The sequence below is a fragment of the Brachycentrus maculatus genome, unplaced genomic scaffold, assembly GCF_059751285.1.
Source record: "Brachycentrus maculatus isolate JH-2025_06_01 unplaced genomic scaffold, ASM5975128v1 h1tg000090l, whole genome shotgun sequence".
NCBI lineage: Eukaryota > Metazoa > Arthropoda > Insecta > Trichoptera > Brachycentridae > Brachycentrus > Brachycentrus maculatus.
The window spans coordinates 2,308,770-2,335,662 of NW_028280844.1; the positions used below are offsets into that span (position 1 = coordinate 2,308,770).

A 26,893-nucleotide genomic window follows, 5' to 3' on the forward strand; every position below is an offset into this window, starting at 1 on the left:
TTGAATGTATTTTTCCTTCTAGTTTAAAATTTTATCGGTATTTTTCTTAAATATGGGTGAGAACGAGATGTCTCTCAACCTTTTTTCGAATAAATTTACTTATTAAAAATATTTTTTTCAAATACTTGATTAAGAATAATATAAAAAATACACGAGGAAGAATGAAGAGTGTAGTTTTTTAAGAAAAAAATTGTGTTTTATTACTGGCAACAAATATACAAATGTTCAAAATTTCAGTATTGTGTTCACCAATCTTATGAAAAATGATGTATTCTAGACAGTGTATAAAGAAAACACTTAAACCTGCCAATAACCGATATAAAAAACTCGGAGATCTAAATTCCCATTTTAATCTCCTTAACTTTCTATATTGAGAAAAAGGAATAGAGAATATTTTATTTTTATTTTTCAATGCACCTATTTATGAGATACACTGACCACACATCTATGTGAAAAGTAGCAAAATGGACTCCTTTTAGTAATAAAAGGTAGGACATTTAACGAAGATGACTACCGCAATAACAGATAAGAAAAAATCAGAAAAATTGTCAACTTTGTCTTATTCTATGATACAGGGTTTGTGAAAATAAAACTATGGGATACAATATTTATGCATAGTAAAAAGAAAACCCTAAGGAGTATATTATGAAGTCAAATGCCATATACTTGTACATTTCACTTTACGCACTTTTTGAAACCGTGACGTCTTACAGCAAAATACCATTTTTTCTACTGAATGAGTTTCAAAAAGACTTGACAATGAGTATGATTCTAAAACTGAAACCACAAACACAACATAAAATAGTTGATAAGGATTTATGGTTTCGACTCACTTTCTTTAGATCTGGCTCTTTCGCTGGTATCAAAGGCGGACCTCAACATACCTGAAACAATACATCAATACATTAATACACAATAAAAAATTAAAAGAATAGCTAAGATTACACAAATAATAAAAAAAACCTTTGTGTACTCGTATCTTCATCAACTAATTAGAATAAAAAACAATAAATGAGTTTGGAGTACATATTACCATACATGTTGACACTTTTACCCGCAAATTTTGATGGTTGTGTTATTATAAATATAATTTAATACATTTTTTTGTCTTAAAACTGAGGTACAATTTGTGTGAAATTAAAACTAAAGTTTAAGTTGTCATAAAATTTTTTAAATTCAGAGGATAAATATACGTAGCACCTACCTTTAAAAATCTAAACCAATAATAGGACTAATAAAAAGACATCCGTCTATAAAGCTGTTGTTTAGAAAGATTTATTTACGATTTTTTGAAGTATTTAATTTATATTTTTTACAACTGCTGGAAATGATGCACTATGGAGTGATGTATTTATATCAAGATTTTCGTTGATAACAAAACAGATAAAAAATATTTAAAAAAAAATAGTTGAGTTTTACTTAGAAAATACCCCTTTTTCTTAAAATCAAATAAGGTGCTTGAAATTGACGCAGAATGCATCGAAACACGTGTCACAATAGATGGAAATAGTAGTATTTACCAAGTAAGTATTAAATGTAAAATATATTAAATTTTTATTGATACCATGTTTATCAAATGGTTTTAGTTTTGAGATTTGAGATGAGAGAATAATTGTATGCATTATTGAAGCATACATAAAAATGTACAACTAGAGCATTTGAAATCGATATATTTAAAAATAATATTACGTGAACAAATTTCGTTTAAAATTTTTCTGGAAAATTCTCCACACATTTCTTCAATATTCTTGTTGCCTCGATGTAAGTTGTATTAAAATGTCCAGTATTATATTTGAGGGTTAGTGAGCTTGTTGGAGCTCGTTATATTATGCCTGAGGAAATAATTATCACTTTGGTAACAGGCTACCGGGGGTAAAATCTACCCCAAGTCAAATTTATTACAGATATGTCGAATTAAACGTTATTTATGGGGGAGCTCGCCTGCTTAGTACTGATAAATGCGTTTTTAGATATTTTAAGTGCATCCAAAACGCTACTTGTAACAAGCTAAGTATCTCGATGAAATAAATACCTCATTAAAGAGAAATAACAAGCTTTTTGAATGTTTGCGTTGTTTCTAATATTACAAAGATTAAAAAAAAACTTTATTATTATTCTTTTATTGTACAAATCAACCCTCAGAGGTCAGTATGCTCAACCTTGGCGTGAGAATATATAGCTCTCATTCTCCTTCTCTCAACGTTGTATCTTCCTTCTTTTTCGTGTAATGAAATATGCCCACTAAACGTGACGCTCCCTTGAAATTTCACTCACAATTCTCATCTAATTATCCATTATCAAATCGCCGCCCAAAAAGTTTCACTTAAAAAAAAGACTGGTAAGTAAAGACTTCTTTATAATCTTTTGTCCGCACCACACGGTGCATAGGGTACTTCATCGTACATATATAAGCAGTGTTATCATGATCGTTAAATACATGAAAGAAACATGATCTTTTTTTAAGGTGCCAGTCAAGGGTAATATTTAAAAAAAATATTAGAGTGCAAAATCATTTAAATTTATTTTGACCCCTTGGAGAAACGAACCCGTGACCTCCAGCATGGTAGCCAAATGTGCTGAGCACTATACAGAGGCGGAAAAATGTTAAACTCAAAGTTAAGCAGGCAATATGGTAGTTACAAACAAGCGCTGTACGTTTTACATCGCAAAAGTGCATTTTTTTCCAGTCTCACGTTTTACGAGGTTGATCTTTACAGCGAATACAAAACGTGACATTCTCATACTGAGCTGACGTACGGATGGGACGATATATCTTAAATATCAGAGAATAACATCTTTAAATATTGCTATCTTCGGTGATATTATCTGCAGAATGTCGTGTTTGGTCGTGCCAGGGAAAATAGAGCGTGTACTAAAGAGAATATCGAAAATAAAACGAGAATAAATATTTTGTTCAATATATTTACTATAATATGGTAGATATTTTAATTATTGAACCTTGGGTGATGCTGCGATTGATCCTTTGTATTATGTTCGATATATTTAATTATGAAAATATATAAGTGGTCCTGCGATTTAATAATTTTCAGTGGGCCTGCGATTGCTGTTATTATTCGAAATAGTTACTTAAATAAATATTTTAGGTAACGAAATTCGAATGGTCCTGCAATTGCTGTTGTTATGTTCGACATATTTACTAAAATAAATATTTTAGGGGTTGAACTTCGAGTGGTCCTGCAATTACTAGTTTTATGTTTGATATAATTGAATATTTTACATAAAAAAAAATATATAGAAATCACACAAATCATATACTCTAATGTTTAATAATGTTCGCGAAGAAATACAGCATTAATTGCAAAAATGGAATTAAAAACATTGAAAATGTTAAATGACAAGAGCAATCAAGAAACAAGTCAGCCATAAACCATGTTAAGGTTATTGCTGCTATGTTCAACATATGACGATGCCATTAAGGTAAAGTTTTCAAAAGCATGTTTGACGTATGGCAAAGGCATAAATAAAACACGCACGTGTTCGACTGCAACGTTGTGTCAAAATATCAAAGCAATCGGCGGATAACTTAAAGGGATTTAAGATTTTGAACAAACATTTACATGGATGAATATGATCTTTTGACTTATCAAATAAATTTAATATGAACATGACTGTGTAATTTTTACGGAATTTAATTATGTTCAGCTTATACAATGTGACGCCTTATAATTTAAAACATCATTCAGCTATTTTACAAACCAAGAAAGAAATTCAAAAAAAAGGAAATCAAACAGTTCTTTTGTTTGTAAGATCCCCTCAGAATTCAAAATACAAAATGTTTAGATTACTTCATATAATGAAAATGCAAAAGTGTTTAGGGGAATAACTGAACGGTGTGTTACTATGACATGAGTGTTTGATCAATATCAAACACTTGCGTACATAAGTAATCGAAATACTTAGCAAGAATCTACACCTAGTGGATGAAATAAAAGGGGTAAAGTTGTTTAAAAATGTGATGTCTCCTTAGAGACGGAAATCCGAAAGCTAGACTGTTTTATCATTAATCTTCTATACCTCATACATTTGTGACATGTAAAACTATATTTATTTATTTTTAAATAATTATTTTATTGCAATGTCAGCGCCATCTGTTGAACGTAACATTGACAATAAAATAATAAGCAATAAAAATCTTTACAGCAGAACACGTGCTTTTAGACAGGTCATTTAGCATTTTCAATGGTTTCGATTGCAAAAATAATCACTATCAGCGAGCAGCAAAAAAGGGTGAAACGTTTAAAATTATCCATTACAATTTAGAGAAGAAATGGTGAAATAATACATACTTCAAGATGGATAACAATATATTTGAAAAAATCTTTTATTATTATCAAAAGCATTGACTAACATGTGACATATTTCACTCTCCTTATCATTCATCGTTCACTTTTTATGAAACCACTTTAAAGTGGTATTACACAAAGTGAACGATGAATGATAAGGATAGTGTTATATTACATTACCACAATGTTATCAGTGCTTTTAATACACAAAATATGTGAAATATCATTTTGATTACTTCGTCAAACCAATAAAAAAAATTATCTCAATTTTTTAAATCTTTTTTCTTACTCCCATGAAATCTATAGTACAATATATTGGTAGAAGATGTTTTGGTTTCAAGAACTGATTAAAAAAAATATATGTATCTATATCAATCCGTGTTCTCGTCGGCGTGTATCAAGTCCTGAGACCTCTGCTTTGTTTATTGTATAAAGTATCACGTTTTTGATTCTACGGACTTCGGAATTCTGTGTTGGCTCATTTGTGACCATTATGGGAATACACGACAGCGTCGTGACGCAAACTAAAAGCAAAATCGGATAGATTCGATGCGAATACTCGTACATGGTCACATCCGATTTATGCACTATGTACTATGGACTTATCCTATTTTGTTTCACCTTTTCAATAAATTTGGCAACTTAGTTTTAAAAAATTGCTTTGCAAAAGGAGGTCTGTCAGGAAGCCGCGATGCTTCTGTATCAGATCTGGGAATGCGGTGGGACAGCTTTCAATATATGGACTTATCTCAGTAACCAACAATATGAAGGAATTTATTATCCACAGGTAATTGTATTTACCTATCTTACAATAGACTATTAAAAAAATACATTTCTCCGAAGTAAGGGCAGAACAAGGACGGCCAAAAAAGACTTGCACGACCAGATCGATCATAACCTAAAATCTGGTGGTGCCAAAAATTACATATGTTAAGCATTTTGTGTAGTTTTAAGTGTGTTAATAGTGCTATAGTAGTGAAAGGTAGTATTGTTTGCATGCTGTGGTAGTGATTGTCCTGACGAAGAGACGGCTACGTCTCGAAACCGGTAGACATAAAAATCTCGGTATATACTAAATTTACTAACATTTTTGTAAAAAAATAATAAGCCAAAAGAATACGTAATCGGAGGGCATGTGTGATTAGATGTGAAAAAAGCTAGGAGTGTATGTCAGGACAGAAGAGTAAAACGGCTTGATGGTTGTAGTAATAGTAGTAATAACAGGTTAGTTATTTAATTTATATATTAAAGGAGTCTTAACTAAAACGAAGTACCTTTTTATAATTAAAATATAACTTTGTTTTGAAACGTCGATATATTCAACTTATTTTTGTCAGCGCTGGGATTATTTATGACTCAAAATTACTATCGTAGATTGTCTCTAAGTTTAACAATTAATTTGAATTTTTCACTAATAAACTTGTAATCATCTTTGCTAGCTCTGATTTTGCTGGATTTGGAACTGTAATTTGATTTACATTTTTAGCTACTAAAAACATAATAATGTATTTGAATACGCCATTTTGAACGATTCATAAGCACTTATTTTTAAACCAACGCAAAGTATTTTACCTCTAAGTAATGGCCAAGGAAATAGCGTGAGCAAATCATAATTTGCATAACTCAGCAAATAGTACGAATATGGTTAGAATGGTGAAAAACGTCTAAATTGATTTTGTGCGCACATTTATTGTTTCAAAACGATAAAATACTTCAAAAAGTAAAACTGGAACATTCAGTTTCAATTTATAAATAACAAACTTTAATAACCCGGAACATGCGTCTTAAAAATAAATATATATTGGTCTTATAATTTTTTTGACATCTCATCAAAGATGAAGAAGAATATGGAAGTCTGGGCATAACTCCTGTAATTGGAGATAATCCAGATTTTGAGAACAAGTATTTGGACACACTCAAAATGTTGTAAATATATTGATGTTTTGGCAATATGTATATGTTTATTTTTAAGACATAAATTTTATGTAGTGTTTTAAATTAATATGAATATTATTTTATATTATCATGCATCTGATTTAAGATCTGAAAAATAAAACTTTTGATGCTAAATTAATTTATTTTTTGGACAAAAAAATGTTTTTAAGCTCACGTATTTCTCCACATGGCAATTTGGAAAGACAATTTCACCCATTTAAATAATAATTTTGAAAATACAATTCTTTTACATTTTTTTTATTTACTTATGCAAAACAATTATAGTAGGCACACGCTGCTAATAGTGAATAATTTTTTTTAAAACGAGATATTTGTGTTTTTATTATTTACACAAATATTTCAATTTCATACTATTTCTGTGAGCCTAAGCGGCTCATCATTAAAAATAGGTATCAAATTGTGGTAGAGTGGGTTCGAACCGAGAAATTATTAATTAAGAGTCCGCGACACTAACCACGGGACCACAACCCGAAAAAATAAAAAGCTTAAGTTAAAGTTGTAAAACGTGATTTTAGAATTAGACTTTCAATGGAAACGTACATTCTAAGAAAAATATATCAAAAAATCTCACAGCGCTTCAGCTATAAATAACTGAAATTTTAATAAATCTATCCAAGTATCTTTCAGCTCCCTGAAACGAATTTTCAGTGGTGTATGAGATGTAAAACGTAGACCGTACATCTCTGAATTTCATCGCCTGAAAGATTTACAGGCGAGGCTCATAAGAAAGTCATGGCTAGATTAAGGCTTCGGGTGAATCCGCCTCCTCCCTCGGTCGGCAACAATGCGCTGGGCTCGTGCAAAATTAAACTGCATTGTTCTTCGCATGGCGGTCAGGACGAGCCATTGTGAGGGACTCCGCTGCGCCCGGAGCGGACGGACGTCACTTCCGCCGGATGTGAAATTCTGCATTCAAATCTGCCGCGTGATTACAGAAATAGAAGAGTGATGACGTCTGATAAATGATAAATCAAATGTGAACTGAAATATATGGAACTTTATAATTGCAAAAAAAGAGAGCTTAAAAGACAAATAGCATAGACACCACTAGATATTGATGTGATTGGTATTTTGATAGAATAAAGGCAATATATGACTTAATTTTTTTAAAGATAATCCAAGTAACTAGGAATCAGTAAAAGAATGAATATTTTCGAAAAATATAGTTTAATAAAAAAAAAAAATTATGCAGCCAAATCTAGCATTCAGAATCAGGCAAAAATAAAGATTTATAAGTAAACAAATGATATCAATGTAAGCTGATTTTTTAATTTTTATTTATTATTGGTCACTGGATTATTCGCTCTAAAATATTGATAAATCATCAATGGGGTGAAAAATCTAGTGTTTAATAGAATAAATAATAGAATGATTGTTGATAATAAAATGTTATTTCAGGCTTCCACTTCTTAAAACATATGTGGTCTAATTCGGAATGAATCTCACCCATGTTCAATTCAGGTAACTTAATATATTTTTTGAATTTCTTAAATGATCGCGTCACTATCAGCCGTAACTTCCAAGGTTTTTACTAGCTACAACATAATTCAGTGCACTTATCACTATATTCCTAGCATTCATTCTCCTTTTTTCTATATATGATTAATCTTTTCATTACTAATAAAAGTTTTAATTGTTTGTTTGGCGCAGTCAACAATTAAATATGGTGGCGATTATTAAGTATTTAAAATAGCATCTAGTTCGCGTAACAACTCTGAATATTTATCTCAACAGCTGAGACAGAGGCGTTTCTCGTTATCCATTCAGTTTTAAGATTTAAGTGATAATTAAAATGCAAATGGGAGCAGATCTATCTACAAGTGGTGCAAAGCACAGCATCTAATGTGCATCATCCCTTGCTTTAATTCCTTTTCTATTTACTCGAGTCCGAGAGCGCCCGGAGTGCAGAAGGCAGAAGAGGTGACAGTAGGAGGCTTATTCACGTCTAACTGGCATTTGCATACCTACAACTTCGTTATAAGTCCACACGAACCTTGCGATACTGTTGTCCTTACTCACATTGGACTTGCCTTATTTGGGCACAATTGAAAAAAATAAACTTGTAAATATACTTTACAAATTTGTACTTTATAATTATTAATCTAATTGGTAATGATGGAATGAAACATCCATCTCTTTTTTAAAGAAGATAGATGTCTATGTATATACTGGTCCCAACATATATGGGATCCAAGACCATTGCACATATACTAGTTCCAAAATCAATGCTATAGTGATGTTCAATAATGGGCCAAATGGTAAACGTTACAAAAGTGTATAGAGTAATCACTTAAGATTGCGAAATGTCAGGTTGCAAGCACTGGGATGCTCAGACTTCCATCTTCTTTCAGATATTTCATCTCGAGTTCAGACACCTATAATATTGATGTTACATCCGTAGGGTAAATAACCTAATGTCTGGTAGAATAAATAATAATAAATTGATACAACTATTTTTATTTCATTAAAAGCGATGGAGATGGAGTCAATCTCACCATAAATAATATGAAGACTATTAGATTTTATAGTGTAGTAAATAAGATATTTACTGTTAAATTGCTTCAACTGCAGAAAATATTATATTGCTGAAAAGTTGTTAAATGTTTTCCCTCTGCGATTTGAAATGGGTAATACCGTAAAGGGTCATACAAAATTAGTTACGTCAGTGGCTGGAATGTTATTTACAGGGAATAAAAGGAAACTATAAAGTCAATCATACCTTAAAGGTAGCACAATAAACCCGCTCGGCTAGTGAGTATGGGTGGAAGCAACTTTGCAAGGACTATATTTGGGGCAACCATAAATACTCATTTGCAAGGGCCTTCAAGATTTAACGACCTTATTAAGATGCAAACTGTCGGAGAGAGAGTACAGACGAAATGCTGAATATTTAGTTTGGGCGCCGCCACGTAACGCCGTGTCGCGATTCTGGAGCGAAGGAAATGCTATGTTTAAAATATCAGATCGCTGTGAGGCAGTTTCTTTGTAATAATTACTCCGCACCATGCGATTCGTTCTGCAAAATCAGTACAAAACGCGTACACGACTTTTGAATACAATATGTTGTTTTGAGTATTGAAAATGAAACGAACGAGGTATAAATGAGATGTGATAATCAGCACAATGAGTGGATGTTATCGTTTGAAAAACTATAGAAATCGGATGAAGATAAGAGGGATTATCTAAGGGATTTTATTTGAACAATACATTAAATTGGATGAAAAGAAAACTAAGGTTCTCCTTTTACTCATCACGTTTATAAAGCCGTCAGAAGCAACCGATTGTGCAATCGCCGAGTTTCAAAATTCGATTTAATCGAAGTTCTCAAGCGTAAAATATTCTGCGGGCTTCCGGGGTAAAAAAAAGAATTAGAGTCGAATCCGGCGATAATGAGTCGGAGGTGGGCGAACGATTTTGGAGTGTGGAATCCGTGATGGAAATTTTATTGTATTAAAGGCTATAGGGGAACACCTCATTACCGAATTCAATAGGGCAGATTCATTCGGATGGCAGTGGAATCGGATTATCCCGGGCCCTCATGTACTGGAAATTGTTCGAAACTGCTGTATCGAAAAACTTGATCAAAGAGAAGGGTACAATCCGCTTTATGCCGAGCCAAACCTACATTTATGATACATTGCCGTAGAGTTTATTTCCCCCCGAGGGGCGAGAGATTAACATGTCGCCGTTCGATAGAATAAGATGAAAGAAATGAGGAAAAAGAACTGCGGGTATTGATTGAGATGGAGCTCTGGGAGATTCGAGTAAATTGGGGGGATGATGGATAATACGAGCGGTTTTCTATCGTTTGACATGGAAATGAAAAGAAATTTGTGAACGCATTCGTCAAACCGATCCGACAATGCTATCGCTGCCTACATAATCCGTGAAGACTTTTACAGACTTCATTACGAAAATAGGATGCCAAATAGATTTTTTAAATGTTTAGATAAAAGGGAAGACAGAAATATATCGTTCAATTGCAACTAAACAAATAAACAAAAACGTATAGTAGTTACAAAAAAAAAATAATAGTAATTTAAAAAATTTAAACAGTGTTGAAGACAACGTTTTAAGAAAAAAACAATATGACTGAATATAAAATTATCTTCGTTTTATATAAAATGCATTTTAAGGACATCCTTAAGTGAAAACTAACCCAATTACATTGTAATGCTATGTTTTTATTTCTTTGTATTATTTTGCTTGTTTTTTTGCGAATGTTATAATAATAACATGTTTTCTTTAAAAAAATCTAAATATTTTCATCATGCTAAACTTTTACTATCCTAAAAATTATATTCTACCCTTAAAAAAATGTTTTTTTTGTAAATATTATGAGAAATTTAAAGGGCTAAATTATTTCTTAAAACTCTTACAGACTTCGGGATTTTTCAATATCCGGGATTCAATTTAGTATAATACAAGATAAACGGAACATATTACACAACATACAAAAACATTGTAATAAATTTAAGTTAAAGGAATTATCTTATCAGAAACGGTCAGTTCCAACGTTTTGTAAACATAAAAAATAAAAACATTGTATTACCCTAGTCGCAAGACACAAAAATTTAAAATCCACATACTTACTGTTGTATTACAAATATGACACAAAACAGCCTTTTTTGTGTAAAACCAAAAATCCATGCACCTGAGCTTCCCCAGCCAACGTTATATTTATGTATGCTGATTCAATCGTAGGAAACTTTTTGAGGCGAGCGAATAATATTCAAAGCAGCCACCCACAGAAAGGGTTAAAAAATAAGGGTTAGGCGAATATTTCAGCCCGGGTTGAAATGCCTGAAATTCACTGAATTCTTATAAAAATCGTCCGCTTTTAAATTAAGCGCCTGACAGAGCTGTTGAATCGATATTAGGGGTGCCTTGACTTTGAATTTATTCTCGTGTCTGCAAGCCTTTAATCACTCGACTAACCGTCAATTTTATTATTTTCTACTAGTTGCAAGTTAAAATGAGTTATTAATATCTGTCAAAAAGCAGCGAGCGTCATTGGATGAAAACAAAATTGGAACTATTGTATGTATACTACGTGATTTGGCAGTAAATCAAATATCGGAGAACCAAACTTTGCTGATGAATATGACTCAAGAAAGTGATGTGCCGACATGCCCGACACATGCCGTCCCCCTCACTCCTCCCTTGCAGACTTAACACGCACCTGAGAGGTGGTGATTGATAGACGTTTGGTTTTGAATATAATTATTATTGGGGGAAAGCATAAATCTGGAGGGAAGTCAGCTTGTATGGGCTCATGTTTGTTATAATAGAGTCGATTTATTGAGTTTAAATGGGAATATTGAAATGATTTTTAACAAAATCAACTTGTTTTTACCTGAGTATGAAAATTTGTAAAATATTTTTACGTTGCGATGAGACATCCTTTTGATGGAAACATTCTCAGGTGAAATGTCTGTGTTACCAAGAAACGTTTGTCTTACGCATTGAAATATCTGTATTATTATGAAAGTATCTTTATTACTAAAATGTAACATGTGTGTCTAATGTATTGAAATGTCTGTATTATGTAGAAAATATTTGTATTCTAAAAAAAAGTCTTAAGAAGGTCTGTATAATGTACTGAAATTTTCTCTATTACGACTAAAATTTGAGATCATAATTTTACACACAAAATGCATCACTAGAAAAAGAACTCAATTAGTAAATTTGACAAAACATTTTATGTCGCGTATTCTAAAGTAACGTTGTATGTATTTAATTTTTAAAGTTATCGATGAATAGCTGTAGAAGAATTTGAACAATCAATTATTTATAAAGATTTATTTCAGTATTGATGCATTAAATTAAATCATTATTATTGAAAGCATTCAAATTTGAAGCTTCAAACGCAAACTTTTTTATCTTTTGAAATGCATAAATGTAAATTCCTGTCGAAAGATATTATTTTAGTAACAAATTTAAACTGATTTATTATTTTATCATACAAGTGCTTAAATCACAGAAACGGGCGTAACGGGATATACCTCTGCCGGTTTGCTTCGATTAGTTTGATTACACCCTTAGTCTTTAAACACCCTACAAGGTATTACATCCCTTCCGGGTGGGGTGATCCTATAGCCAAGCAGGTAAGGGTGGCTTCAAGGGAAGGTTGCATGATCGCGGTGGGTGATTGACGTTGATTGTTTGACGCAAATGAAAATGCACCAACAAATGTTTATCAGGGGCTGTGCGCCGATCTAACGATTGACTGCACCCCCTCATTTACAGTAATTGTGATAATTATTCACCCATACGGTAATTTGACGGTTTGATTATAAAAGTGAAAAATTATCGTTATTTCATTTTAAAATATGTTATATGTACATAAAATATATTTAATTTAATTTTGTGACTGTTGGTAAGGCAGATCTCGCAATGCCGTCACTAGATGTCGCGCACAGGATTGCCGATAGAGCAAGACATCAGAGAAAAAAACAATATGGAGTTCGGAGAAAAAAACAGTAATAAAGGTTAATTAAAAAAATCCCAAATAAGTACAGATGTTATAAATTTTCAGTGTCGTTTCTTTGATTACAGGTTTTGGTTAATATGTAATTATTTAAAAGCAAAACAATGATTTGAGATAGAACTTAAAACTTATATACAAAAATATTTGATTACAGAGCAACACATGGGGTTTATTATTTTAACCATTTATACTTGAAAGCAAAATAAAACATAAAGATCAAATGAAAATCTTACGTATTTAAATACATTATACAACAAATATTTTTCTTATTTAATACTCTTTTTTTATCATTTTCCATATTTAGGTCAAATACAGGGCAATCAGCAAAATTAATCATGAATTATTTAATCATATGGTAGTGAGTCCTGTGCTCCAAATTTGAGAGAGAAGTCAATGGGATAGACATAACGTAATTAAGTGAAGTAGCACAGAGTGAAGGACGCAAAGGCTATATAGGAAAGAAGATGTAAGTGGAAGAATAAGAACTATTAATGGTTACGAAAGATGTAAGCTAATGAGATTTTGTACGAGTTCCTCGAGAAAAAAAAAGAAGGTTATACAGAAAATATTGTGTATTATTTCATCTGTACTGGTACTAAAAATGTTAAAAACATCTTTAAATATACTATCGGTGACAATATAATAGTAATCTTCATCTTAAAACCCTTATCCGCACCCCAATGGTGCATAGAGCACTGCATCATATAAACGCACTGTTATCTTGAACGTTAACACATGAAGGAAAAGTGATCAGCCCTCCGCTTCAGGTACAGTCCAGGGTAATATTGAATAAATATTAATAGTGAGAAAATCACTTATATTTATTTGATCCCCAAGATCTTCAGAACGGTAGAGAGCGTGCTGACCATAACACTAAGGAGGCGGGCTATAGTATATAATAATATACTTATATAAAAACACCATGTTTTATTTCGTACTCGCAAAATTGTGTTGAAAAAAGCTTGGTCAATTTTTTTTTGTGCCGAGTGCCGAGAGAATTCACCAGAAAACCAATGCATCTGAATAATACATATCGCTAGTGTATCTATAGTCCATACATGTTTTCTAACTGTAGAATATTTTCTATAGAGCTTCACAAATGACAACCGGCACTGTGTGGATTTTGGCTCAGTGGATTAATGGCAGCTGGGATACGCAGTGGGATAAAAGCATGGCGTTCATATGGACCAAAGTTTTCTAGGTTTAGAAAACAATGTTTTTGTTTGGTGTTTTCAAAATGAGAAATTGGTTGCAAACAAAAATAATCCTGGAAAACTGTATATCGTGCTGGAAAACAAAAAACCCTGAATAACAATTATAAAAATTATAATATTTCGTTAATACATAAGGCGTTTTTACAAAAAAAAATCATCTCAAAGGCACTTAACATTTTTCTTGTTTACTGTATTTTATGCTATGTGCTACTATACATGCGAAGCTGATATTTTTTTCATCATTTTCATATATTTTTTTAAAATACGAATAATACATAAAAATATTAACTTTTAAATTAATAAACAATATTTTTTTGCTGTTGCAGAGAACTACCAATATTATGTGCCATCTTATGTGTTTTGTCGGTGGAGTTCTTTTTACATATTTAATTTTTTTAACACACAAAAGAGATTTTTTTAAATTTTCACAGTATCAACTCTTGACTCGTTCTTTTATTTTGCCTTTGATCCGTATTTCTGTTTAAATATGACTTATGAATTACAAAACTGACTGCCGAAAAAAAGAAAGGATGAATATTGCCTAAAGGTAGAAGCTTTGAATTGATAATTAATTTGTAATAGATTTATATTATCCACTGACACTTCGTGATGGAATTGCATTTTTAATTTATTATTAGATTAAAACCAATATTTTTAGCTTTTCCACTTTTTTATTTGACCAGCGACCGGGTTTCGTCGTTACCGACATCATCAGACTGGTGAGAGGCTATACAAATTGTTATGTTATATATAAAAGAAGGCAGGAGTTGATAACCATGATTTGATATAATTTTATGAGAAATTAATTTAATTTGAGTGAATTTAAGTATTGTATGATATTTAAAATATTTTTTATAAAGGTTTTTTTTGTATTGAAAGCACGATTTTATATAAAATTATAATAGATTTGCATTTTTTGTAAATGAATTAAATTCATTTACAAAAAATTCATTTACAAAAAATGCAAATCTATTATAATTTTATATAAAATCGTGCTTTCAATACAAAAAAACCTTTATAAAAAATATTTTAAATATCATACAATACTTAAATTCACTCAAATTAAATTAATTTCTCATAAAATTATATCAAATCATGGTTATCAACTCCTGCCTTCTTTTATATATAACATAACAATTTGTATAGCCTCTCACCAGTTTGATGATGTCGGTAACGACGAAACCCGGTCGCTGGTCAAATAAAAAAGTGGAAAAGCTAAAAATATTGGTTTTAATCTAATAATAAATTAATTAATTTGTAGTTTTCATTTAAATGAAAAGATGAGATATTTTAAAAAGGTAAGTCTTTAGAAATGATTGAATCTGGATGGGATTTTAAATTATCTTCAAACGAGAAGACAAACGGTTCCAAGTAGCAGGGTTGTCACTGCAAAGGCTCAGTACTCAAACATGGTGCTTGATTAGCGTCGGAGTTCAAAAAGTTTTCCTCTACTTGACTCTAAGTGTGGATTGTGATTGTGTGAAATATAACTATTTTCTTACAAAGAATGGTCAAATAAATATTTAGGGGCCATATAGTTGAAGATTCAACAATGTATAGCACAATTTATTGTTATATTGAATTGTTATATTGAATTCATTCTGGATACTTCACCCAGTGAAGATCTGGGAGGTTTTGCGAGAAATGGGAGAGTTTCGACACCCATGTGATGAATCTTTCGCTGCTGTTTCTTTGATCTTGTGTTTTCTTACAAATTATTTTGTTGAATACTAAAAAAACGGCAACATATAATCTCCACTAGATTTTTGTTTACCTTAATAAATTGACAACTCAATGTGGAACCTTCCTTCGATAGTTACATATGCAAAACACACTATTATACTTTCACCAAATTTCGCTTTTATTGAGATAGTTTCAAAGCTCATATAAATCATTAAACGATTTTCGACGATAAATTGGCAAGAAAACAGTTAAGATTTATGCTAAGCTTGCTAAAGCCAGCTAAGATGCACATTAATATTTCACGGAAGCTGTTCGCATAATTCTTAATGCTGGGGATACATCATATAATCCGTTAATTCTACAAGTTTAACGATAAATAAAAACCAAAAATGTCGGATTTATACGGATATAATGCTGATATTCAGAAATCGCAAGATATATAATAATGAACTTTTTGGATTGCTATAACGACCTCGTAATTTTATTGTAGGAATATATTGAACTCTCTTTTTTATCTGCACGTTTACAGCCTAGTATCTCAAAACAAATATATTTTGATTTATTTTATAAAACTTTTTTGTACAGTCCATTATCAATGATTTGGAATTTAATGACAATCCAACTATTTAACAACTTAAAAAAGCTAGTAATAAGTATGCTTAACTTGATTCCAAGGAATATAAACTTAATTTTTAAAAGGTTTCTGTAATATAAGACACGTTAATTGTTTAAAAAAATCACGATGACGCTTTGATATTAGGCACATGTAATTAAACATATTATTCAATCAGTTTACTATTGACTTGATAAGGGAATCGTTATTACGAAAGCGATAGTCACGAAAGTCGTACTACACAAATTGAACAATGAATGACAAGTGTAGTGGTATATTACCGTACCAAAAACATACTTACACTTTTAAAATACAAAAAAATCTTTGGATTGTATTTCAACAATAAATTAGAAATGTGAATATAATGGGGAGAAAAGAATTGTAATAATAAAATTCATGAGGTTGTTAGGGCATTTTCAGAATTAAAAAACGCGCGGATTATTATTGTGTATTTAAGAGAATCAAGAATTCTATGAAGTAATAAAATAATAAGTTATAAAATAATGAAGTTATAATATCAAAGAATTATGATATGACTATACTTTATAACAAATCAACAAAGAAATACAGACAAATCCAATATTATGCTCTGGATAGGGGGGCTAATAAATCAAACAGTTCAATTTCTTAAGCGCGCAGAAATATAAAAACAATTTCTCGTAAAAACGTATCCATGCCCCTGTGAGGCGGATACTGAAGGTTTATATATTAAGATGGAGGAAGATTTTATGACTATCCGAGAACATAAAAAACATGGTCGGCCAACTTCGGGCCAATAAATTCTCGTCGCGTATGAATAAGCCGGGACGGGTGATATGGAAAGTTCTGGTGGATATGGGATTCTGGTGGACCTGATAGAGGACCGATTTAATCAGGAAGGTGAGAATGCGGACGAATCAAGCATTGGACGGTGTAGTAAGGGAGAAAGTGAAACGCAGGAAGAATAAATACAAAGGAATAAACTCCCCTATAACTACTGCGTTATCGGAGAGAAGTGATGGATGGTAAATGTTTTTAAATAGTATTTTAATTTAATAATGACTCATGTCAGTGCTGAAATAATGAAAATGTTTATCTCAGCTTTGCATTCTTTCCTTATTTTCCACCATTTGAACATCTATAATACAAATCTACAATTATTTTATTATAATAATAGCAAATGTGTCAAAATCAATTATTTCATTAATTGATTTGGCAGTAACATTAATAATATAACTATAATAACATTTAGAGTGTGTCCAAATACTTGTTTACAAAATGTGGATTATCTCCAATTACAGGAGTTATATTCATATTATTTTTTTGACATCTCATCAAAGAATTATAAACCAGGATTCAGACCTCACATACTAATAAAAGAGTTTCTGCTCAATCGCAGCATCTTTTCATTTCACCAATAGATGTCTTTAGTGAGGTTCTAGTGATTCAAGAATAATGTTTCAAAATTGGTTAATATATAAAGAAATTCCAAGAATTTGAGTAGTGTGGTTGTCAATAATGGGTAGAATGGGTGAATGTTACACGTGTGTAAAGTGATAACTTAAACCAGCCTATGACGGTCGTCAGCCCCGTAAATGCCCAGACTTCCATATTCTTCTTCATCTTTGATGAGATGACAAAAAAATAACTAAATTACATACACTTTTCATTTAAACTTCACTTAGTAATACCAATATTTCTAAAAATTATTTTGACGTTCAATGCAGTCTGCAGCTTTTTCAATTGTTTGAAAATGATGCGGAATGCATAGAAACACGAGTCACAATATATTTCAAGAAAAAGTAGTATCTACCTAGTGAAATATAAAAAAGGTGACTTCAATATTAGTTAAATCACGATTTAAAATATGATTAGTTTTTAAATATCATTTGAAAAATAATACCTTTAAAATGAAACTTATATTTATTTTCATATCAATCATTCCTCCTACTCGCAGGAGTAGGCAGATAGAATATAATTCCACATCAATCTGTCATTGCGAAAAATTATTGCCTCTTCCATATTCATGCATTTTCTCATACACACCGCCAATTATTCCGACTCCTAACCTGAACACTTTCATGTATTTGAAATACTTGATCATGCCAAGTCAAACAAGAATAGGTACCTAATGAAAATTAAGAGAATTAAAATATTTACCTGCTTTTCAAGTTAATTTAGGCTTTATATTAATTTCTTGAATGTTTTCCGCAAATACTTTTTGGCAAATTTTAAAAACTTTATAAAGTTAAATAACTTTGTTTTAACCACTTTTTATTAATACAATTTAACTTACCGGTTTCGACAAGAACCTTGTCATCGTCAGGGTTTATTTTAATTAAAAAATATTAAAATACTCTCACCAAAAAACTTCCACACACTCCGTAAAAATCCTAAATATTATTTTTAATATTGTTATTTTAAAATAACATTTAGGATTTTCACGGAGTGTGTGGAAGTTTTTTGGTGAGAGTATTTTAATGTTTTTAATGTTTTCGAATTAAAATAAACCCTGATGATGACAAGGTTCTTGTCGAAACCGGTAGGTTAAATTGTATTAATAAAAATGTGTTTATAACAAAATTATTTAATTTTATAAAGTTTATATTAATTGTCAAACGAGTCTGGTTACTCTTTTTAACCTTCTATGAGCCAAGAAATAGACAAGTCGTCACAGTTTCTTTGAGGAACGCCCCGAGATGTAATTAAAAATTGGGTTCTAATAGCAATGAAGTGAGGGGTTCTCGTCACAATGGGCTGTCGTCTGCGAGACCGAGGCGGACCCTCCAAGAGGTCTTCAAGTGCCAAGTTTGGAAAATATTTTCTTTTAGCGGTGCTGCGGACAAAGGAAGATGGCGGGGATCACAAAGGGAAAATGATACTAGAAAAAGTTTGCTCGCGAAAAATATACTCTGAAAGTGTACAGGGATCGAAGCGTCGTCAATTTTGCAATTTTTCTAGAAATAATGTAACAAGTTTCTTTTGTGCGATATTTTTAATATTTTTAAATTAAGCTGAGAATATAACATCGCAACATTTTGGGAGTGCCCAAATTCTAAAATGTTATGAATGAAATAATTTTTCAAATTTTATTATAACGTTTAAGAAATTTTTAAGACATTGGTATCTATAATTAGAATCTCAACTGTCCATTAAACCTCATTCCTTAGTTTTTCCTCTATTTCCTTCTCTAAACTCCCTTCTTCCTTATTATCATCAATTTGTAATTTTCATAAATATTCAATATAATATAAAGCAGTTGCTTTAAAAATACAGTAGTAAATTGTAACTTATGTTTTTTTTTAAAAATATATACTATAATTTACAATTAAGATTGAAAGAGAAATCTGGTGACGTGTTTTGTGTATAACTGTTTGATGTAATTAACCTTGATTTTGAAATAAATACTTTTCATTGAAACCCTTATCGGCACCCCAATGGTGCATAGGGCACTGCATCATATTAACGCAGTGTTATCTTGATCGTTAACACATGAAGGAAATGTGACTAGCTCTCCGCTTCCGGTACCAGTCCAAGGTAATATTGAATAAATATATATAAGAGTGAAAAAATCACTTATATTTATTTGACCCCCCCTGGGAATCGAACCCGGGAACTCCAACATGGTAGCCGAGCGTGCTGACCATTACGCTACGGAGGCGGACAAAAATAAATACTAGGAGACCAAAACGTATAAGGAGAAATAGCAAATATTTTACTTAACAAAGTCATCTTTAGTAAGACAGAGTATAGAGCCGTGTAACGTCACACCTCTCGTGTAAACACAGAAGGTTGCTTTCTACTTGTAGCCACTTAAAACTGCTCTACCTACAACACCCTCTATAACCTAACCTCACCTAGCCACCACACACTGCTGAAAGAAAAAAAACCCATTGCTCCAACATTATTTTTTACTATGATGAGAATAAGTACCTTTTGTCACCAAAGAACATTATTCCGTGACTTGTAACTTTCCCAGATAGAGTTCTTCTTGACCCGTCCTCGTAACAGTGGGAGAGTGTCCTCCACAAAAGGGAAAAGTTATTCACATCAACGTTGAATTCATTAAACTTTTTTGGTGTACCTTTTTTGTTGAACGGAGAAATCCAATTTATGTGGACAGTGTATCAAATTAAAAACTCCACAAAGCAGAGTTTTTATGGAAAATATGATAAGAGGGGACTTGCAGTCACTAAGGAGGGGGTGAGTCGCAAGGTGTGCCGTGGTGATACTTTGTAAAGAAAAAAAGTGTATTGTGTGGGAGATAATAAGATTTTGTTGTTATTAAAAAACACATTTTCACAAAAATTTTAAGAGATTTTAATCAACAGAGCATGTAAACACTGTTAACATTGAATAAGCTTATTTACTTGGAATTTATAATATCCAAAATATTGAAAAAAACAATTTTATAATGAAAAGAGTCAAAACGTATTTATTTCATATACATATTCAATAAATTATTTATTGATTTGGCATTAACATTGTGGAAGGATATGTTGATTTTGTTAATAATTATTAAACACTTGTATAGTACAACTTATTGAGTTTCATTTCATTACACGTGACTCGTTTCCAAAACTTCAGATGTTTTTATCAACATGTAATAATACTCAATTAGTGGTATTACATAAGTCTTCAATTTTCAAAATAATGTTAATTTCATACTAAAGGGTATGACGTTTTTAAACTGCTATAAGTAAAACATTGTTGAGTAGTTTGAGCTCATAGAAATTTTAGAAAGAATCAATAAGACAGGAGTCGAATTTGCAGTTCCCAAATTATAAAATGTATTAAAAAAAATCAATTGAATATGAAAAGATCATGCACAAAATATTGAGTAACAATTAAATTGATATATCGCTCACTCCTTTCAAGAACGTCATAAATCAAAAATCGTCAATTTTGAGTTGTGCATGTTTTCGTAATGCCCAGAAAATGTACTATATCCCAGCAAAAGACGCATATTTTTAACTTAATATTTACCCGCTACAGGGCAGAAAGTGTTATTTTTGCATTTTGAAGAAAAGGTATTGTTTAATTATTTTTTTAAATATACTAAATATTTTTCAAATGGAGAAAAAATATTCAGGTTTCACCTAAAAAGATCTGTTGCACAGTAAAAAGTGAAATAAGTGGCTTGATATTTATTTTTAATACATGGTATTTTATGTTTGAACTTTAAAAACGTTTTCCTGAAAAATCAGGTTTTTTTATTTATGACGTTCTTGAAAGGAGTGAGCGATATGTTAGTTTTAAAGAAAATTAAAATGGAACATGTCTCGCAACAATTTCTCATATATTTTGTAGAGAACTTAATGTAAATTTATTATCAAGTCCATCGCTATGCTGGGAAAAGAGAATGCTTTCCATTCCTTACTTTACAAAATAGAATTGTTAATTTTTCTCTTAATTAAATTCCTCTCCATGTAAAAATGCATGTTTCTGACAACTTTCGTTAAATGTAAAAAAAATTATACTCCATTCCATTCTCAAAAAATGGATACGAGTAATGAAGCCAAGAAAATAACAATAGTTCGTGAAATGGGAGTAAAAGATATGTAAATTTTTTAGTTATTCAATCAAATTAAAACCCTTATCCGCACCCTAATGATGCAAAGGGCACTACATTATACAAACACAGTGTTATCTTGATTGTTAACACACGAAGGAAGGGTGATCAGCCCTCCGCTTCAGGTACCAGTCCAGGGTAATATTGAATTAATATTAGAGTGAAAAAAATCACTTAAATTTATTTGACGGAGGCGGCAAATTATTATTTTATATTTTTTTAGTTATAGGTATAAAATATATTTCATTTAATGCGCGTAAGGACTCGTTAATCATTTAAAGAAAAATCCATCAATAACTGCAGCTTTAGCTGAGCTTCGATCTATCGAGACTTTCCCAGCCACTAATATCAAAGAAAGCGGGTAGGATGTAAAGACACTTGAAACTTCCCAGACCTCGTTGCCATTTGCAATTCGCATTTGGGAGTTTGGGTATATGTATATAAAACAGTACATATACTTACCACTTTGCGTAAGCTTTACCACTAGTGCTAGGCTGTTCTTATACACCCCAAACCCCACTGCAAATGTGTTGCAATACACCATCAACTAGACCACAACTTTGCGTTTGGTTTAAATTAAGGGATTTGAAATACAAAAAAGAATTGCATAGATCTGTAAATATTCGTGGTCATTGAAAAAAACATTAAAAAAATGCAACAAATTAGTATAAACGCATGTTTACTAAAAGAGATTCGACAATAACCAACATATATATATATATATATATATATATATATATATATATATATATATATATATATATATATATATATATATATACACACATATGTGTGTATATTTATATAAATTTTGTTATTTACTGGCATAAGAACAAATAATTGAGATCTTTATGCGAGTAGTCCCGACGTAAATAAAATAGATTTGTACATCGATATACACAAATGGAGAGACTGATGTACCATATAGTGTCAGAAGAAATGCGAAAGTAGATTCGCTAGTCATGGGAAAGATATTGAAAGGCTGTAGATGTAAGGAATTTTCCATACCCAAGGAATACATTCTTGTAATTTACAAGTTGGCGGAAGAGCGGGAAATACCTGCAGAAAAAGAGAGAGCTAAATTGCGTTTCCGCTCCGAGTCGCATACCGTAACATGAAAATCTTTTGTATCGAAATAAATTCACAACACATCGATGAGCTATTTTACAAACGGATCCTTTATATCATTATTTCACTTACTTCTCCATAGAATATGTCTTTACTAAACCTTTTTTGTAAACTTGATACTTTTGTTATATTTGAATTTAATATCTTGGTTATATACATTCATACGTATAAAACACTAAATAATGATAAAGTTAAATCTGGTACCCAGTTTCGTAACAAACATTTTTCTAATAAATACTTGAAATTCATCGGTTTAGTGTGTGCTGAACTTAATTATAATTTCTAACAAATAAAATAACACGTTTTATATAAAGTTTTAAATAATTAAGATTTTAATTGTCTTGTCTGCCTTTGTAGTGTACTGTTTAGGGCGTTAGGCCAATGTTCTGGATGTCTTATTTCAATTCCCACCGGGAAGCAAAACACATATGTGATTTTTTACCACAATATATTTTTAAAATATTATTTGAGAGGCGCTCAAAAAGCGCGTCTATTGAACGGCAGAAGTAATCATCTTGCCTTCATGTAAGCAACGATAAAGTTAACACTGCGTCAATATAATGCATATCATACTGATGAATATCAGAGATATCGATATCAATATTCAGTCTATTTGTACATATTGATATCGGAGAAAAACGCACACTTGAAATAATTTAGTAAAAGAGATGAAAAAGCTGATTTTACCGAAACATATAACTTTTTATATGAATTGATTAAAGGAAAGAACAAGAAAGAATAAGTCAATTCTCCTATTAATTGTGTTATTCAATGGCTTTATTTTACAAAAATCACAAAAAAATATATTATCAACGTGAACATGTTGTAAATGAAAGAAATCAAAAGAAATTCGTTTTTGTGAGGTAAAAAATACCTTTAGATTATACTTGAACAATGGATTAGATAAGGAAATATTGCGGGGAGAATAGTATTGTAAGAATAGAATTCTCAAACTTGTCGGGATATTTTCAGTGTTCACGAAACACTTGGGTCATTGTTGTGTATTTTAGAGGCCTAAAAAGTCCCTCCCCCCGCTCTGAAGAAAAGATTTCAAGTGACGGAGGCCGGAGGGTAGAGCCTAAAAGCCTCGCAAAAGATTCTAAGGTCACTGAATCCAAGAAAAGTAAGAAAGAACTGTGCGAAAAGAAGGAAAGTATTTTTTAACCCATTTCGAACCGAATGTTTAACGATTTTATAGCAAATTAAAATTTTCACAAAGAAAAAAAATCTGCGTATATACATGCAATTATAGAATGATAAATTTAATCTCACAAAAGGGTTGTTATCAAGATTTCTATTCATGTCTTAACATAGAAATAGAAAATATTGTAGTAGAATTATAAACCCCGTAAGGTAAATAAAATCTTCCGTGAGTATTCAAAAAGTCGAATGTAATTAAACACAAAAGTGAAAATTGATAGTATAATTAATGCACTGAAAAACAAGATTATGATTAAAATCGCTCATTTAAAATATATGATTTCATTAGAACAGTAAAATTAACAAACCAATACAATGATTAATGCGATTGATGGAAAAATAATCCTTTGAATTGGAAATTCATCACAACCGAATGTCAAAAACATAGAATATTAATAACTTTGTGTTATCTGTTTTTTATTGATGTTTTTGTTAAAAAAAATAGCAATTTAGCAATGAATAATAATTTTCACACTTTTCATGGCAGTATTTTGCATGATTTTAGAATAAATATTATAAATAATACTTATAATAATCAACATATAATTTTATTGAAAAGTAAAACTATTTTGATATCATCACTTTTTTTTCTATTACTATCATTGTGCAGTTTCTTTGCACCGGTAGGCAGAAAGGATAGAACGCCTCACTCATCTTTCATATATTCCTAACTTCCTTTACATTCATACATCTAGTCATACATGATAACGTAGACTTTTGACACCACCAGATTTAAGGTTCTGATTGATTTGGTCATGACAAGTCATTCTTGGTCGATCTCGTTTTGTTTTACCGTTCACATTTGCAGAATACAGTATATACTATTCTTTATTTTTTTCAATAATCTCAGCCATATTTTATAAAATCATTTTATGCACAGTGATTGTATCGCAATCAAATTAACGTTTGATAAAAAAAAAACAATTTGATGAAGTAAATAATTACACTGATGAAAAAAACTAAATTGTCATGCCCGTAGATTTTTCAAACAAAAAATGTTTTTTTGGGGTGTTATTATAAAAGAATTTTTAAATATAAATTAGAATGGCATTAGTCATAAGAGGGTTCATATGAATGGCTATTTGTTCGGGGTTTCTTGAGATTTGAGATCTTTTGTTTTCCACCCCCAATGGAGAGCGGGAAACCTTTTAATTAAGGCTTTCACTGCTCCGAGGGAGGGGGTGTCTTAAGGGTGTTCGGTATAAGGCCGATCCGAATTTTTTATCCACCGTCTTTGTTTGAGGGAATATTAAATTTTAAAATAATGAACCATTATTAAACAGGTAAGTGCCGGAAATAAACGAATTCTTTAGGTTTAAAATAATTAGCATTTGGAGAATATCATCAATGAGAATATTATAGACATTATATCGTTTTATTATTTTCTCATCAATAAGAAAATGAAAGAACGATATTAAAACTATGAACTAACTATAACTTTTTATAATGCCGCTTTACCGCAAGGGTGAGCAGAAAAAAATAGATCGATACACCGCTCTGTCTTTGCAAACATTCTTCATCTCTTTTACATTTGTAAAACTCCTTATAAATTACCACTTAGATTTTTGATTTTTCAACTATTCCTTGGTCTTCATTTGCACATATTTTTAACATTCGCCTGAAAATATATATTTTTCCGGTTTTTCCTCACTCATTTGTTTCACACGTCCAAACCATCTTAATACTTCTTTCTCAATTTTATTGATAATGCTTATCCCGGCTTAATTTCTTTAATTTTTAAACATTTATCATATATCTTTAAGCAGTGTATTTTTCTGAGATTTAGTGTTTTATCATAAATATACTTTAATTAACATACTTAATTATTAACACAGAGTAAAACTTAGTGCAGTTATGTCAAATACAAAATCCATAGTAAAGAATAATTATTTTTATTAAGAAAACGTAAGTGTACGCCAAAGTTTATTTTCAGGCATTAGTAATTTCAAACAACATCAGCGATACAAGTACACAAAATTTCGAGAAAAATTATTGGCTTCCTTTTTCGCATTCAAGTTTTGAGAAGTTTCGTAATGTAGTTTGCTAATTGAGCCCTCCAATTTCCGTGCTCGAGTTGGCAAAAAGCTGTTTCATTCTGTACTAGCTCAATACACTGTGTTCTGCGCACTAAACCAGCTTGCAATGTTTAGAGGCACAGCGCTCCAACAGTGCGGCGCGTTAATTACGAAGAAAAGCGCGTAAAATTCTCAAGTGATGCTGTACAAACAAGGAGAATTTTACTACCAGTTGTTATTCACTGGCGTTGCAAACTTTTCCTTTAAATGGCAAACATTTGTTGATCGCACATCTTTCGGAGAATGGAGCCGTTTGCCGGTACCAACAGTCTCCATAAATTAGTTATAAAAAGTTCGGTATTTTATATTTTAACGGCGAAAAGAGCGAACGTTATGAAGGTTTTATAACCGAAAAATGTTGTTGTTTTCGCAGTAGTGCAGTCACCCCCCATAAAAAGGGATACATTCTTATTTTTTTATCTCTGAGGTGACGTTAAAAAATGCATGTAACATGATAAAAAATAATGATATTTTTAAATAAATGCTGAGGGTTCAAGTAAGTACTAGAGAGAGTTTGATGTTTTGTACTGAAATTTCTTGGTGGATCTTCATTTCATATAAATAACCAGAATTATATAGTTTCTTCCCCTATTGTTTTATTTTACTAGTAACCAAAACTCATCGTTAACGACTTGTGGAAGGTAAGACCAAATTATACGTTATATACCCAACAAGCCAG

At 31.2% G+C, this 26,893-nt stretch overlaps 1 protein-coding gene across 8 annotated transcripts in view; it reads right to left on the bottom strand.

The window, feature by feature from the left end:
• Positions 1 to 26,893, bottom strand: part of Ten-m (teneurin transmembrane protein Ten-m) — a 514,493-nt gene that overhangs the window by 73,128 nt on the left and 414,472 nt on the right. For 4 of the 8 annotated variants that reach the window (XM_088258105.1, XM_088258102.1, XM_088258107.1 and 1 more), the window contains one exon: positions 834 to 884. The exons of the other annotated variants lie outside the window; for them this stretch is intronic. In XM_088258105.1, coding sequence (XP_088114231.1) covers positions 834 to 882 — 49 coding nt within the window. In that variant the 5' untranslated portion in view covers positions 883 to 884. The remainder of the gene's footprint in view (positions 1 to 833; positions 885 to 26,893) is intronic. 8 annotated transcript variants of the gene reach the window in all.